The 16,548-nt window shown below is 42.5% G+C and overlaps 1 protein-coding gene across 1 annotated transcript in view; it reads right to left on the bottom strand.

The window, feature by feature from the left end:
* Positions 1-16,548, bottom strand: part of PIWIL1 (piwi like RNA-mediated gene silencing 1) — a 144,810-nt gene that overhangs the window by 106,123 nt on the left and 22,139 nt on the right. The window contains exons 4-6 of the mRNA XM_068243664.1: positions 5,757-5,882; positions 5,345-5,556; positions 2,899-3,020 (exon numbers count right to left, since the gene is read on the bottom strand). Coding sequence (XP_068099765.1) covers positions 2,899-3,020; positions 5,345-5,556; positions 5,757-5,882 — 460 coding nt within the window. The remainder of the gene's footprint in view (positions 1-2,898; positions 3,021-5,344; positions 5,557-5,756; positions 5,883-16,548) is intronic.

A 16,548-nucleotide genomic window follows, 5' to 3' on the forward strand; every position in this document is an offset into this window, starting at 1 on the left:
TGCAGGATTTTAATCCATTGCGGTGTAATGTGTTTCCAATGGTTTCCTTGGTGACTGTGGTCCCTGCTAATTTGAGGTTATTCACTAACTCCTCCTGTGTAGTTCTAGGATGCTTTTTCACCTTTCTCAGAACCATTGACACCCCACGAGGTGAGATCTTGCGTGGAGCCCAAGAGCGAGGTCGATTGATGGTCATTTTGTGCTCCTTCCATTTTCGAACAATCGCACCAACAGTTGTCACCTTCTCTCCCAGCTTCTTGCTAATGGTTTTGTAGCCCATTCCAGCCTTGTGCAGGTCTACAATTTTGTCTCTGACATCCTTGGACAGCTCTTTGGTCTTTCCCATGTTGGAGAGTTTGGAGTCTGCTTGATTCTGTGGACAGGTGTCTTTTTATACAGGTGACTAGTTAAGACAGGTGTCCTTAATGAGGGTGACTAATTGAGTAGAAGTGTCTAACCACTCTGTGGGAGCCAGAACTCTTAATGGTTGGTAGGGGTTCAAAAACTTATTTCACTCAATGAAATGCAAATCAGTTGCTATCTTTTATTTAAGGTTATTTTTTCGATTTTCCTTTTGATGTGCTATCTGCCACTGTTAAAATAAACCTACCTTTGAAATGATTCTGTTCTGAGACTTTTCATTTCTTTGTCATTGGACAAACTTACAAAATCAGTGAGGGGTCAAATAATTATTTCCTCCACTGTAAGTGGGTTTTAATTATGGGAGCATGTATTATTTTAAAGGATACGTCCAAGCAACACACAAAAAAAAAAATCCACTTACCTGGGGCTTCCTCCAGCCCCGGAAGCTGTCCTGTGCCCTCGCCGGTGGCTCCCGGTCTTCTCCGCTGCCGAAGCAGACCTTGCCAGGCCGGGTCGGCTTCTTCTGCGCTCCACGGCGCGGGCCACGTAGTTCTGCACCTGCGCAGTACCGTCCTAATGACGTCGGGGAGACCAAGTGACCCGCGCCGTGGAGCGCAGAAGAAGAGACCCGGAACCCGACCTGGCGAGGCCGGCTTCGCCAGCGGAAGAGACCGGGAGCCTCCGGAGCTGCGGCGAGAGCACAGGACGGCTGCCAGGGGCTGGAGGAAGCCCAGGTAAGTGAATTTTTTTTTGTGTTGCTTGGATGTATCCTTTAGGCTGCATTTCCACTTGTGCGGTGCGAATGGCCGCGGTAAAAATTTGCATATTTCTATGCGAATTTGCATGAAAATTCGCACTCAAACCGCATGCGAATTTCCTATCAGATACATTGTATGCGATTCACATAGCGGTATGCGAATTCTGATGGCTCTGCCATGCAAATTTTTTCTGCACAGAAACGCAAAGGAATCCTAACAAGTGGAAACAGTCCCATTCACTTGTATTGCTATGTGAATTTGCATGCGAAAAACGCATGCGAATTCGCGATAGTGGAAATGGGCCCTCAAAGCTATAATGGCTGAAAACTAGAGATAATTTTTCAATTTTTTTTTCCTTAATATTCCCATTAAAATGCATTTAGAAAAAAAATAATTCTTAGCAAAAAGGTACCACCCAAAGAAAGCCTAATTGGTGGCGAAAGAAACAAGATATAGATCAATTCATTGTGATAAGTAGTGGTAAAGTTATTGGCAAATGAATGAGAGGTGAACATTGCTCGGATGCAGTAGGTGAAACACTGAAGTGGTTAAAGAAAAATGATGATGGTCAACCATCCATTTATATTAAATTGCAAGGCAGGAGGGGCAGTGGTGAGGGCAGAGCCTAGCGGTAGCGAGGGCCGGGGTCTGTGCTGTTGCTGGTGAGGGCTGGGCCGTAGAGCAGCACAAATGTACACATACGCTGCAATAAATCGATGAGGGATGACGCAGGCACACTGGTTGTAAGGGTGCATGCACAGTGACAAACATGAGTTACTGAGCAGTACAATGTGTGGGACAGCACGAGCTGATATCACACTGGCGGCCACACTTCAATATACCAGGAAGGCAATCAGCAGGCACCTGCTGTAGAGGGGGTGGAGCAACTTCGCTTGACTGACCGCAGCCAGTTGGGGCGGGCCCAACACCAATCAGCATGCACCTACTGGGGGAGTTGGTAGGGCGACTCTAGCGTGGCCCGGTGGCAGACAGAGGCTGGTGAGTGCATGACATGCATATAGCGATGTGGAGGGGAGGAAGTTGGAACTGAATAGCCGTGGTGCGGGTGCACATAGCACATATTAACTACTTAATGACAAGCTGACTTTTTATAAGTCAGACAGTGCTGCTGCCACTGTGCACATGCACGTGCAAATAGTGAAAAAAAAAAACACCAAAGAAAAAAAATACACCTTTATTTCCAAATACTACATTGTCACCATACTTTGTACTAGGAACATGATTAAAATCTTGTGATAACTAGAACAAATGTGTGGGTTTTATGCACAGTAGCAGTGTTTATATTAAAAACTATTGGGCATGAAATTGAAGAAAGTGTCTTTAGTTTTTTGTTTTCCCCTATAAAAAGCATAGAAAATAAATGACTGAAAACAAATATCAACCCAAAAAGTCCAATTGGTGGCGAAAAAAAACCCCAAGATATAGATCATTTCATTGTGATTAGCAGCGATTAAGCTATTGGCAAATGAAAGGGATGAGTACTGAACGGTGAAAATCGCTCATCCGTTAGGATAAAAACAGCTTTGGGGTGAAGTGGTTAAAGTAAGTAAACACCCCACACGCCCGCCCCTCACATCACTCCTGCCAATCACTCACTTATAGGGCACCCCAGCCAGGCGCATGATAGCATCCGGGCAGCGATTTAAAAACAGCTCGGTTGGTACTCCCAAATTAGCCCTGGGAAGAACACTGATGCTGTTTATTATTTCCTGAACTCCAATCCAAACAAATCTGTAATTATAGGCCAACAACTAACCTGCGAAATATGATATTGTAAAACTGAAAGCAGGTAGGTGAAGTAGGCGGTAACTCATTTGTCAATGTAATTGTGATCTTCACAGTCTCTCCAGCACGAGTTTGGCTTACAACTTCACTGACCTGAAATAAAACTAAACATCAACCTGATCTGAATCTCAATTGTGTTATATAAGAAGTAACAGATGTAGAATGGAAACATCACTTTGTACATTTATATTACAGTAGGTTTACAAATGAAAAACAAAAAGAATTATGATCAGGCAGTTCGAGTAATAGGGATCGCTAAAGATTTTTGGTAACTAAACCAAGTTCACAGTGGTGCTTTGCGGCCGCTCTAACACTTGACGCACTGCAATGCACCACCTATTTTCAGTGCAGCAGGTGCTTTACAGCAGTGGCGTAACTACAATTCATGGGGGCCCCAGAGAAACTTTGATGGAGCCTAGTCCAATGTTCACATCCCTTCCCTTGGTAACCCTCACAGCCTGGAGGCCCATCTCACTAGGGTCAAAACATCTGATATACAGTATAGTCATCTGTATTGGAGGAAGGAAAGGTTACTAGTTGGGCCGCCCCACAGTTCTTCCCCCCTGCAATCGCAGGGCCTGCTCCCTTCTAGTTATACTGCATTGCAGTACAGTGGAGTGTGGTATGATAACGCACTGCACCAATAACCGCAAAGTGTGCACGTTAATGAGAACAGTGAGGCAAACTTTTAATTGACTGTATGCAACGCAATATGCAAATAACGTGCGGCGACGCTTTCTGATCAGTTGCTGTCACAGGGAACCCAATGCAGTGTTCACTGTGAATGTGGCCTAAGAACAAGGAAATCAGGGGCTTCATTGGTTTTTTTCTGTAAATCTCTTCCAATATATCATACTTGCCAGGGGAACCCAATTAAAGGAAAATCTACTTAAGTAGGATGCTCTACATGATTATGCAGATTATTTTCATGCAATATGGGATAGGAAAAGGGTTTGCTGCAGAAAAAGCGTGAATCGTTGGAATGCCTTGGGCAAGGTATGAAAACCTTGACATTTCACAAGTCAACTCATTGTCAGAACTGGAAGGGATCACTGTAAGAATACAATGTTGAGCTTTTGAGGGGAACTGACAGTGAGGTTAGTATGTAATATTCATTTGCAGGTACATCATAAGTTTATTTCAAATAATTTTACTTCCTTCAGGTTACCTTTAACTAGGGTCTGAAAACCGTGCATTTTTTTCACAAGCTTTTAGACCCTAAAAACAAAAAAAAGATCTGCTGCAGCTCCTGCATATAACTCACTCAGGGCTGGTGCACACCGAGCGGTTTTTTTGGCGTTTTTGCAGCCGCGGATACGCTTGGTCAATGTATTTCAATGGGGTGGTTCACACCAGAGCGGGAGGAGTTTTGCTGAAACGCATACTCCCGGGTGAGGCATTTTTTGGATTGCGGAGGCGTTTCTGCCTCCAATGTAAAGTATAGGAAAAACGCAAACCGCTCTGAAAAACGGCAGTTCAGATCGGTTTTGCAGGCGTTTTTGTTACAGAAGCTGTTCAGTAACAGCTTTACTGTAACAATATATGAAATCTACTACACCAAAAACGCTTCCCAAAACCTCAAAATGCTAGGTGAAACGCTACAGAAAAAGCGTTTCAAAATCTGCTAGCATTTTGCGGATCTGCTAGCGGGTTTTGGTGTGCACCGGGCCTCAGGCAGGGGATTAACGCTCTAAGCTGCAGATTTCCATCCTGACTCCGGATTAACCACTAAGGAGGTTAACATGACAAAATCAACTGAATGCATGACAATGCACCATATCATGCTGCAAGCAATACCTCTGCATCATTGGCCGCTATCAGCATAAAAGGAGAGAAACCACGTTGTGGCCTCCATCCTCCCGACCTCAATCCTATTGAGAACCTTTGGAGCATCCCAACGCAAAAGATCTATGAGGGTGGGAGGCAGTTTACATCCAAACAGCAGCTCCGGGAGGCTATTCTGACATCCTGCAAAGAAATTCCAGCAGAATGTATCCACAAACTCACAAGTTCAATGGATACAAAAATTGTGACGCTGCAATCAAAAAAGGGGTCTTAGGTTAATATGTAACTTGACCTGTTGAGATTTTTTTGATTGAAATAGCTTTTGATTTCTCTAAATATGACCTAGTGCTGCAAATTCAACAAATGACCATTTTCAGTTCTTTATAACCTATAAAGGTTTTGAAACTCAGTAGTGCATAATAATTTGGAACAGTGCCTTTTAAGTTTTTTATTTTTTAAAAACATACCATTATTAGGTTTGTTAGATGACCTCCAAATTATATGCTGATGATTAATGTCTCAAAAATGATGCTGACTGCCACTTGCATTGACTATTTAGGAAAATATAATTTGCACAATAATTTGGAATGGTGTGTAATAGTATAAGCACACTTTCAATAATGAAACCTTACCTTGTCCAATCTTCTTGGCAAGAATAATATGGTTCCATCAAATGCATGCGCTTTTCCAATCAATGCGTCATGCTGGTATAACAATGCAGACCTCAAGAACTTTGATTCCATAGGTGGGTTATAGTCAACATGGTACTGGTACAAGACCCACTGAGGCCGGGAAATCAGTTTAACGTGGTTGGTACATAGTTGTATTGTTTTGCCAGAAACACCTGTAAGGAAAATATGCTTCAATATTAAAGACGAAATTAACTGTAGATTACATTGGTTCTGCTCTAGTGCATCGTAAAGTGACGACTTAGCTGAGCATTTGTGTTCGCTGAGACATTAAGCAATGCACGCTAGACAGCATGCCATTAATGCTTTGGAAAATCTTAGAAGGAATGCAAAATTAAAATAAACAAACCAATACCTGTTTTAGACTCTCTCACATGCTCAATAGCCTGCCTGGTGAAGACGCCAAGATCATGGAAGTCACGCTTTCTTCCACCACGTTCTCCTATTGACAGTTCTTGAAAACCAGCTGAGATAGCAAGTTCTATGGTACAGCAAAATATTTCCAATTTAATTATGCTGCATAACAATATCAATATTACAACTGTAATAGAAAAGTTTAAAAAAATTAAAAAAAAAAAATCACCTAGCAGAAAATGAATTGAATAAGGGCCCAGATAAGTTAACTGGTCCACCAACGAGAACAGTCCTATTCTGTACACTCCAGTAACAGGTTTAGTAAAATACTAAGGCCTCAATTCACTAAGATTGTGCTGGAGATAATAAGGCAAGAGAAAACTTACCTCCACACAGTAAGAGAGTTCTCTTCATTCCTTACGTTACCTCTTCTGTAGTTAATTTACCTCCTCTGTAGTTATTTTCACACGCAGTTAATGAACAGCCTGTCTTTAACTCTGGAGTTATTTTAAAGGGAAGGTCCAAGCAAAAAAAAAAAAAAAATGAGATTCACTTACCTGGGGCTTCTACCAGCCCCATGCAGCCATCCTGTGCCCTCGTAGTCACTCACTGCTGCTCCAGTCCCCCGCTGGCAGCTTTCTGACCTCGGAGGTCAGGGCCAAATTGCGTACATTTTTACACATTCCCGCTAGTGCAGGATCATTAACACATACATTTTTACGCGTTAGTGGTGAAACGCGTAAATTTTTGTTCCTGCACTAGCTGGAATGCGTAAAAATGTATGCAATGTGGCCCTGACCTCCGAGGTCAGAAAGCTGCCAGCGGGGGACTGGAGCAGCAGTGAGTGACTACGAGGGCACAGGATGGCTACATGGGGCTGGTAGAAGCCCCAGGTAAGTGAAACTTTTTTTTTTTTTGCTTGAACATTCCCTTTAAGGATTAAAGGGTTAACTTAAAGACAGAAGAGTTAACTTTAGGTTTGCCTGAGGTAAAAGGTTTACTGAATACTACATGCCTTATCACAATGGTAACAACTCTAGAAGAGTTATTAACCACTTAAGCCCAACTGGACGAGATTTCTCGTCCAGTTGGGCTGCGCGCACTCCCGCAGGTCGCACCCGCGGGCCCCCCGTGCGCGCCCCCGCTACTGGCCGCTAGCCCACCGATCAGTGAAAGGGATTATAAATCCCTTTCGCTGATTGGACCCCCCCGGAGAAAAGCCGACAGCGTCTCTTCAGACGCTGCGGCTTTTCTGAGCTCTGGTCTCTTTTCTTCTGCCTGGGAGCGAGATCGATCCCTCCCAGGACTTTTTGATTCTGGCCATCTTGTGGCCAAATAGCAAATTACACCCCCAAAAAAAAGTTAAGAATAAACCTATAAATATATTAAAAAAAAACCCTGTTTACCTCCCACACCAAAAAATACCCACATACAAGTTTACATTAAAAAAAAAAAAATTACAATAAAAACAAAAACATAAATAGTTACCTAAGGGTCTGAACTTTTTAAATATTCATGTCAAAGGAGTATATCAATATGATTTAACCTCCTTGCCGGTTTTCCCGACCTGAGCTCGGGGTAGAAAAAACAAGCTATTAGCGGTGATCCCGAGCTCAGGTCGGGGTAGGGAGTGCAGCACTTTACCTGAAGTTGTGGAGTCCCGCACGCGATCTCGCTGCGCAGCGGGACTCCAGCCTCTCTCTCCGGCAGTGTGGGGTCTTTCCCTGGCCGCCGGGATCCCCCATGTCCCCGCTATTCTTCCGGGGACCCGGCAGCCAGTTGGAGCAGCGCAGCCGTGGTGGCAGCAGAGCAGTGGTGGCAGCGTGACGTCATCGGGGGCGGGGCTAATATTGAAAACGAACTTCTCTATCTTAGAGAAATATAGAGAAGTTCGTTTATATGTATATTAGCGCCATCTTGTGGGCAAAGAGAAAACTGCAGCACAGGAGCCCAGGAAGGTACATTTTTTTTTTATTTTGCTGCAGATCTCCCTGCCAGAATGATTTTTTTCAGGTTTTAGGGTCTGAAAGAGTGAAAAAAAATTGCACCGCTTTTAGACCCTAAAATCTGGAAAGAATCAGACCGCCAAGGAGGTTAATAAATAATGGGCTTCTAAACAGTGATGGACGCAAAACGGAAAAAATGCACCTTCATTTCCAAATAAAATATTGTCGCCATACATTGTGATAGGGACATAATTTTTACGGTGAAATACCCGGGGCATATGGGCAAATACAATACGTGAGTTTTAATTATGGAGGCATGTATTATTTTAAAACTATAATGGCTGAAAACTGAGAAATAATGAATTTTTTCCATTTTTTTCTTATTCTTCCTGTTAAAATGCATTTACAGTAAAGTGGCTCTTAGCAAAATATACCACCCACAGAAAGCCTAATTGGTGGCGGAAAAAACAAGATATCAATTAATTGTGATGAGTAGTGATAAAGTTATTGGCAAATGAATGGGGGGTGAAAGTTGCTCGGATGTAAAAAAATTTCAACCCTTCGGGCTTAAGTGGTTAAAGACAGGAGATAAGCTTAGTGAATTGAGGCCTACGTATTTTATGAACCCATTTCCAAAGAGTAAGGACATGATGCAAAACAGGTTACCAAAAAAGATAATTGCACTTCAATTAAAGCAGGGCTGTGGAGTCCGTAATTTTGGGTAACTGGAGTCGGTGGTTTCAATAAACTGAAGAGTTTGATGATTTTTGAACCAAATACATAGCCTTTGTAAAAATTAGACTAAGCAGTCGGAGCAATTTTGGTGAGCAGCGGCTAAGGAGTCGGAGCAATTTTGGTGAGCAGCGGCTAATCGGCGCGGAGGCGATCGGAGTGCACACGCAGCTAGCAAAGTACTAGCTGCAAAAAAAAAAAAAAAAAATCAATAAAAAATTATGCAAATCGGCCCAGCAGGGCCTGGGAAAGTCTCCTGCGCGGCATAGCCCGTGCTCAGCACGGGCTTACCGCCAGGGAGGTTAAAGTCTATACTTAAAGCATGTGTTGAAACTCAGACATTTTTTGAAACAGCCATGCACCAAAAAAAAAAAAAAAAAAAAAAAAAAAAAAAAAATTAGAAAAGAGTTTTTGTAACATTGTTGGACAGTATACATTAACTCACTAAGGTGAGCACACCTTCCACATTTTTACTAAATGTATTTTATTATATATTTTCATGGGACAACCGTGACAGTTTGGTGCAAAGTAATGCATGAAGTCAGTAAACTGAAACTTGGCTCTCCAGCTGTTAAGGAATTACAAGTCCCACAATGCAGGAATCTGACAGCCAGTCATGATTCATAAAGGCAAATGCATTATGGGACTTGTAGTTCCTTAACAGCTGCATTTAGTGGACAGCTTTTGGCAACAAAAGTGAGTACAACCCAAGTGAAGAATTGTCTAATTTGTGTCCAAAGTGAATATTTTGTGTGCCCACCATGATTTCCAGCACGGCCATAAATCTCTTTGGGATAGAATTCACTATACAGGTAATTTTCAAAAAATTAGCATATAGTGATAAAGTTCATTATTTTCTGTAATGTACTGATAAAGACATATTTTAGATTCATTACACACAACTGAAGTAGTTAAAAGCCTTTTATTGTTTTAATATTGATGATTTTGGCATACAGCTCATGAAAACCCCAAATTTCTATCTCAAAAAACTAGCATATCATAAAAAGGTTCTCTAAACGAGCTATTAACCTAATCACCTGAATCAACGAATTAACTCTAAACACCTGCAAAAGATTCCTGAGGCTTTTAAAAACCCCAACCTGGTTCATTACTCAAAACTGCAATCATGGGTAAGACTGTGGACCTGAAGGCCATCTTTGACACCCTCAAGCATGAGGGTCAAGGTGCATACACACATCAGACTATAGTCTTTGGAAAATGAAAGATCACAGACCAATCTTACCACCCTTCATGTAGTATGAGAGCCATACTGAACAGTCTTTTCTATGGAGCTGAACTCCACATCAGAAAAAAAATCTTTGCAAGATGCTGCACACACAGATGCTGTACAGACACAAAAGATAAGTATCTGCAAAAGATCTGTTCCTGCTAAAAATCCATTCCTGCAAATTGCAATGATAGTCTGAGATCTGCAGATCATCATACACACATGATTTAACTGACATTCATCTGCAGATCAAGCAATCAACCACAGATCTGAAAATCCATCCTGGTGGATCTGATCTGCAGAGATCCATCCATCCATCCATCCATCCATCCATCCATCCATCCATCCATCCATCCATCCATCCATCCATCCATCCATCCATCCATCCATCCATCCATCCATCCATCCATCCATCCATCCATCCATCCATCCATCCATCCATCTATATATATATATATATATATATCTTGTCACTAACTGTCCCTCAAAGGAGCTCGCAATCTAATCCCTACCATTGCCATATGTCTATATTATGTAGGGAGCCAATTGTCTAATGTCCATTCCTTGTGTTCTTTAGCCCAAACAAGTCTCTTCTGCTTGTTGCCTGTCTTTAGCAGTGGTTTCCTAGCAGATATTCTACCATGAAGGCCTGATTCACACAGTCTCCTCTTAACAGTTGTTCTAGAGATGTATCTGCTGCTAGAACTCTGTGTGGCATTGACCTGGTCTCTAATTCTGAGCTGCTGTGTACCTGCGATTTCTGAGGCTGGTGACTTAGATGAACTTATCCTCATCAGCAGAGGTGACTCTTGGTCTTCCTTTCCTGGGGCGGTCCGCATGTGAGCCAGTTTCTTTGTAGCGGTTGATGGTTTTTGAGACTGCACTTGGGGACACTTTCAAAGTTTTCCCAATTTTTCGGACTGACTGACCTTCATTTCTTAAAGTAATGATGGCCACTCGTTTTTCTTTACTTAGCTGCTTTTTTCTTGCCATAATACAAAATTCTAACAGTCTATTCAGTAGGACTATCAGCTGTGTATCCACCAGACTTCTCCACAATGCAACTGATGGTCCCAACCCCATTTATAAGGCAAGAAATCCCACTTATTAAACCTGACAGGGCACACCTGTGAAGTGAAAACCATTTCAGGTGACTACCTCTTGAAGCTCATCAAGAATGCCAAGAGCAGTAATCAAACGGTGGCTACTTTGAAGAACCTAGAATATGACATTTTCAGTGGTTTCACACTTTTTGGTTATGTACTATACTTCCACGTGTGTCAATTCATAGTTTGGATGCCTTCAGTGTGAATCTACAATGTTCAGTCATGAAAATAAAGAAAAAAAAATGTTTGAATGAGAAGGTGTGTCCAAACTTTTGGTCTGTACTGTACATGGAGGAGCAGAGTTGAACTTCCAGTGACCAGTGTGAGTGCAATGTCGCCAAATTTAACACCCGTTCCCCATTCACACCTGAGTCCTTGTAACACGAATGACCCTGAGAAGGGAAATGATCAAATTGAGCAGAATTTTTGCATTCTTCACTTAAGGGCACACTCACTTTGATTGCCAGAGGTTTACACATCAATGACTATGTCGAGCAATAAGTCCACAAATTTACACAGTTATAAAAGCTGTACACTGAAATTACTGCCAGGGCTGTGGAATTGGAGTCGGAGCAATTTTGGGTAACTGGAGTCGGAGGTTTCATAAACTGAGGAGTTGGATGATTTTTGTACCGACTCCACAGCTCTGATTACACGTACAATGTAAAATATTCAATGTTGTCCAATGAAACAAATAAAATATTCACAAAAATGCAAGAGGTGCACTTGTGTGATACTGTAGATATTTAAATTTTTAAAGTGTACCTGAAGGTAAAAATAGAATTAAGATACAGTGGCTTGCAAAAGTATTCAGCCCCCTTGAAGTTTTCCACATTTTGTCACATTAATGCCACAAACTATTTTATTGGAATTCCATGTGAAAGACCAATACAAAGGGGAGTACATGTCAGAAGTGGAACGAAAATCATACATGATTCCAAACATTTCTTATAAATAAATAACTGCAAAGTGGGGTGTGCGTAATTATTCAGCCCCCTTTGGTCCGAGTGCAGTCAGTTGTTCATAGACATTGCCTGATGAGTGCTAATGACTAAATAGAGTGCACCTGTGTGTAATCTAATTACAGGACAAATACAGCTGCTCTGTGATGGCCTTAGAGGTTGTCTAAGAGAATCTTGGGAGCAACAACACCATGAAGTCCAAAGAACACACCAGACAGGTCAATGATAAAGTTATTGAGAAATTTAAAACAGGCTTAAAGGAGAACTGTAGTGAGGTATATGGAGGCTGCCATATTTATTTCCTTTTAAGCAATACCAGTTGCCTGGCTATTCAGCTAATCCTCTGCCTCTAATACTTTCAGCCATAGGTCCTGAACAAGCATGCAGCAGATCAGGTGTTTCTGACAAATTTAGACAGATATGACAAGATTAGCTGCATGCTGGTTTCTGGTGTGATTCAGACACTTCTTTAGGCAAATAGACCATCAGGGCTGCCAGGCAACTAGTATTGCTTAAAAGGAAATAAATATGGCAGCCTCCATATCCCTCTCACTACAGTTCTCCTTTAAGGTGGCCACACACCATACAATGATCTTTTAAGTATCTGTTCAATTTAAGAATTGCAGGCAATTTTTCTGAAGTATTGTCACATCTCAAAAATATGACCAATGTACCACACACCTATGTTCAATGTTTCTCCAATTATGATAAAAATGATTGGAAACGCTGAGAAATTTGCTTGGGTGAGTATATTAATAAATTGACAAACACACACCATACAATCTTTAGAGAAATTGAAGAAAAATATCTGGCATTCCAGATAGATAAAAATCGGAAAAAAAAAAAACGGAAAATCCGATCGGATTTTTCAGTCGAATGAAAAAAAAAACAAAAACAGCTTTCGATTTTTTCGGGAGATCCGATCGTTTTTATCGAATTGCCGTAAATCGGATCATTTTATTGTATCGTGTGTGGCCACCTTTAGGCTACAAAAAGATTTCCAAAGCCTTGAACATTCGATCATTCAGAAATGGAAGGGGTATGGCACAACTGTAAACCTACCAAGACAAGGCCGTCCACCTAAACTCACAGGCCGAACAAGGAGAGCGCTGATCAGAAATGCAGTCAAGAGGCCCATGGTGACTCTAGACGAGCTGCAGAGATCTACAGCTCAGGTGGGGGAATCTGTCCATAAGACAACTATTAGTCATGCACTGCACAAAGTTGGCCTTTATGGAAGAGTGGCAAGAAGAAAGCGATTGTTAACAGAAAAGCATAAAAAGTCCAGTTTGCCACAAGCCATGTTGGGGACACAGTAAAACATGTGGAAGAAGGTGCTCTGGTCAGAGGAGACCAAAATGGAACCTTTTGGCCAAAACGCTATGTGTGGCAGAAAACTAACACTGCACATCATTCTGAACACACCATCCCCACTGTAAAATATGGTAGTGGCAGCATCATGCTCTGGGGGTGCTTCTCTTCAGCAGGGACAGGGAAGCTGGTCAGAGTTGATGGGAAGATGGATGGAGCCAAATACACGGCAATCTTGGAAGGAAACCTCTGAGTCTGCAAAAGACTTTAGACCGGAGCGGAGGTTCGCCTTCCAGCAGGACAACGACCCTTAACATAAAGCCAGGGCAACAATCGAATTGTTTATAACAAAACATATCCATGTATTAGAATGGCCCAGTCAAAGTCCAGATCTAAATTCAATCGAGAATCTGTGGCAAGATCTGAAAACTGCTGTTCACAAACGCTGTCCATCTAATCTGACTGAGCAGTAGCAAATTTGCAAAGAATGGGCAAGGATTTCAGTCTCTAGGATGTGAAAAGCTGGTAGAGACATACCCTAAAAGACTGGCAGCTGTAATTGCAGCAAAAGGTGGTTCTACAAAGTATTGACTCAGGGGGCTGAATAATTACGCACACCCCACTTTGCAGTTATTTATCTGTAAAAAATGTATGGAATCATGTACGATTTTCGTTCCACTTCTCACATGTACACCACTTTGTATTGGTCTTTCACGTGGAACTCCAATAAAATTGATTCATGTTTGTGGCAGTAATATGACAAAATGTGGAAAACTTCCAGGGGGCTGAATACTTTTGCAAGCCACTGTACTTACCTCAGTACAAGTAAGCCTAGATAATACAGGACTTCCAACCTTGAGCTCGCCATTACAGCACAAGTGCTTGTTGCATTGGTTCCCGCGGCCGCTCTCCTGTCCATGTATGAGCGCAGCCACAAGACAGCCCGTACGGTATCAGAGCGAGTGGAGCTTTTCCTCCATGCACGAGCAGCTCCACCCTACTGAGCAGGCTCTAAGTGGGCCTGCACACTGCAGTGGCGCTCATTCATGGACGGGAGTGCACCCACAAAAAAAAAAAAAAACTTGGTCCGGACAAACAGCAGTGGGCTCAAAAAGCCCCTCAATCGTCCAGAACTATAAAAAAAACAAAAAAAAAAACCCTACTTTTTGCTTTAACAATATTACTAAACAAAACTGGAGAAAAGGGATTTTGAAAATGATCTGTCGACTTGAGGAATAAGGCAGCCTCACAGTTATTACCACTTAGAGAGTCTGAAGCGAGAATAAAACTCGCCTCAGCTCTTATATTCAGCAGGGGCATGAGTGCCCCTGCTAAAACGCCTCTATCCTGCGGCTGAACGGGGGTCCCTTACCTCCCAAATACAGATTTTATACTGTATTTTCTGTACCACCCGTTTTATATTTCAATAAAACTTTTGGTCAATGAAAGGGGAAGAAAAAAAAAAAAAAAAAAAAGTGGTGGTACAATTAGTGAAAAGGTTGAAAAGCCCTGATCTAGGTCTTCAACTAATGTAGCTTCTTCCCTGGAGGCAATGCAAAGTGGGAAAATCACTTGTGGGCCAAATTTGCTGGCTCTGCAGGACAGTTTGCAGCAATGTAGCAGTGGGTGTTGGGTGGGGAGTGTCAGGCATGCCCGGCAATGTAGTGCTGGTGTGGTGTCAGTATGCCCTAGAAGTCATGCAGTATCAATCATGCATCATCCTGCTAAGGCCACGTTATTCATGCGCAATAGTACTTTCAGTCTCCGCAGAAAAATTAAAAAAAAAAAAAAACGAACCATTAGCACAAAACTAGCCCTCACATACAGTGGGATACGAAAGTTTGGGCAACCTTGTTAATTTTCATGATTTTCCAGTATAAATCATTGCTTGTTACGATAAAAAATGACAGTTAAATATATCATATAGGAGACACAGTTATATTTTAGAAGTGAAATTAAGTTTATTGGATTTACAGAAAGTGTGTGTAATTGTTTTAATAAAATTAGGCAGGTGAATAAATTTGGGCACTGTTGTAACTGTATTGATCCCAAAACCTTTAGAACTAATTATTGGAACTCAAATTGACTTGGTGAGCCCTGACCTACATACACAGGTGAATACAACTATAATAAAAAGTATTTAACCTCCTTGGCGGTAATCCCGAGCTGAGCTCGGGGTATGCCGCCGGAGGTCGCCGCTCAGGCCCTGCTGGGCCGATTTCGTTTCTGAAAAAAGCAGCACACGCAGCTGGCACTTTGCCAGCCGCGTGTGCTGCCCGATCGCCGACGCTCAGCGGCGATCCGCCGCGTGCAGCGGCGAAAGAGGGTCCCCCTATCCGCCCGAGCCCAGCGCAGCCGGAACAAACAGTTCCGGCCGGCGCTAGGGGCTGGATCGGGCGGCTCTGACGTCAGGACGTCGACTGACGTCCATGACGTCACTCCGCTCGTCGCCATGGCGACGAGGAAAGCGAAACAAGATAGGCCGCTCATTGCGGCCTATCTTGGTACTTTCGATTGCCGGAGGCGATCGAAAGTACGCTTCCGGAGCGCCCTCTAGTGGGCTTTCATGCAGCCAACTTTCAGTAAAAAAAAACCACATTGCAGCCTCCCTGGCAAAATAAATAAACCGCCAGGGAGGTTAAGGGAGCCAATTGTAAGTTTCCCTCCTCTTAAGTTTCTCTGAAGAGTAGCAACATGGGGGCCGAAAAAACAACTCATGACCTGAAGATAAAGTTTGTTTACCATCATGGTTTAGGGGGAAGGATACAGAAAGCGGTCTCAGATTTCAGCTGTTTCCACATTTAGTAACATACTGAGGAAATGGAAGACCACAGGCCCAGTTCAAGTTAAGGCATTAAGTGGCAGACCAAGAAAAATCTCAGGTAAACAGAAGCGACGAATGGCAAGAACAGTCAACCCACAGACCAGCACCAAAGACCTACAACATCATGTGCATCATTCAACCATTCAGCACACTTCACACAAAGAGATGCTGTATGCTAGAGTGATGCAGAGGAAGCCTTTTCTCTGCCCAAAGCACAGAGTAAGGTGTGCTAAAGCACATTTGGACAAGCCAGCTTCATTTTGGAATAAGGTGCTGTGGACTGATGTAACTAAAATTGAGTTATTTGGGCATAACAAGGGGTGTTATACATGGAGGAAAAACACCACAGCATTCCAAAAAAACCACCTACTACCTATAGTAAAATATGGTGGTGGTTCCGTCATGCTGTGGGGTTGTGTGGCCAGTGCAGGGACTGGGAATCTTGTCAAAGTTGAGGGATGCATGGATTCCACTCAGTATCAGCAGATTCTGGAGAACAATGTCCAGGAATCAGTGACAAAGCTGAAGCTGGCCCAAGGCTGGATCTTTCAACAAGACATGACCCTAAACACTGCTCAAAATCCACTAAGGCATTCATGCAGAGGAACAAGTACAATGTTCTGGAATGGTTATCTCAGTCCCCAGACCTGAATATAATTGAAAATTTGTCTCGAGCTAAAGAGA

Source organism: Hyperolius riggenbachi, chromosome 1 (assembly GCF_040937935.1).
Source record: "Hyperolius riggenbachi isolate aHypRig1 chromosome 1, aHypRig1.pri, whole genome shotgun sequence".
In the NCBI taxonomy this organism is placed as follows: domain Eukaryota; kingdom Metazoa; phylum Chordata; class Amphibia; order Anura; family Hyperoliidae; genus Hyperolius; species Hyperolius riggenbachi.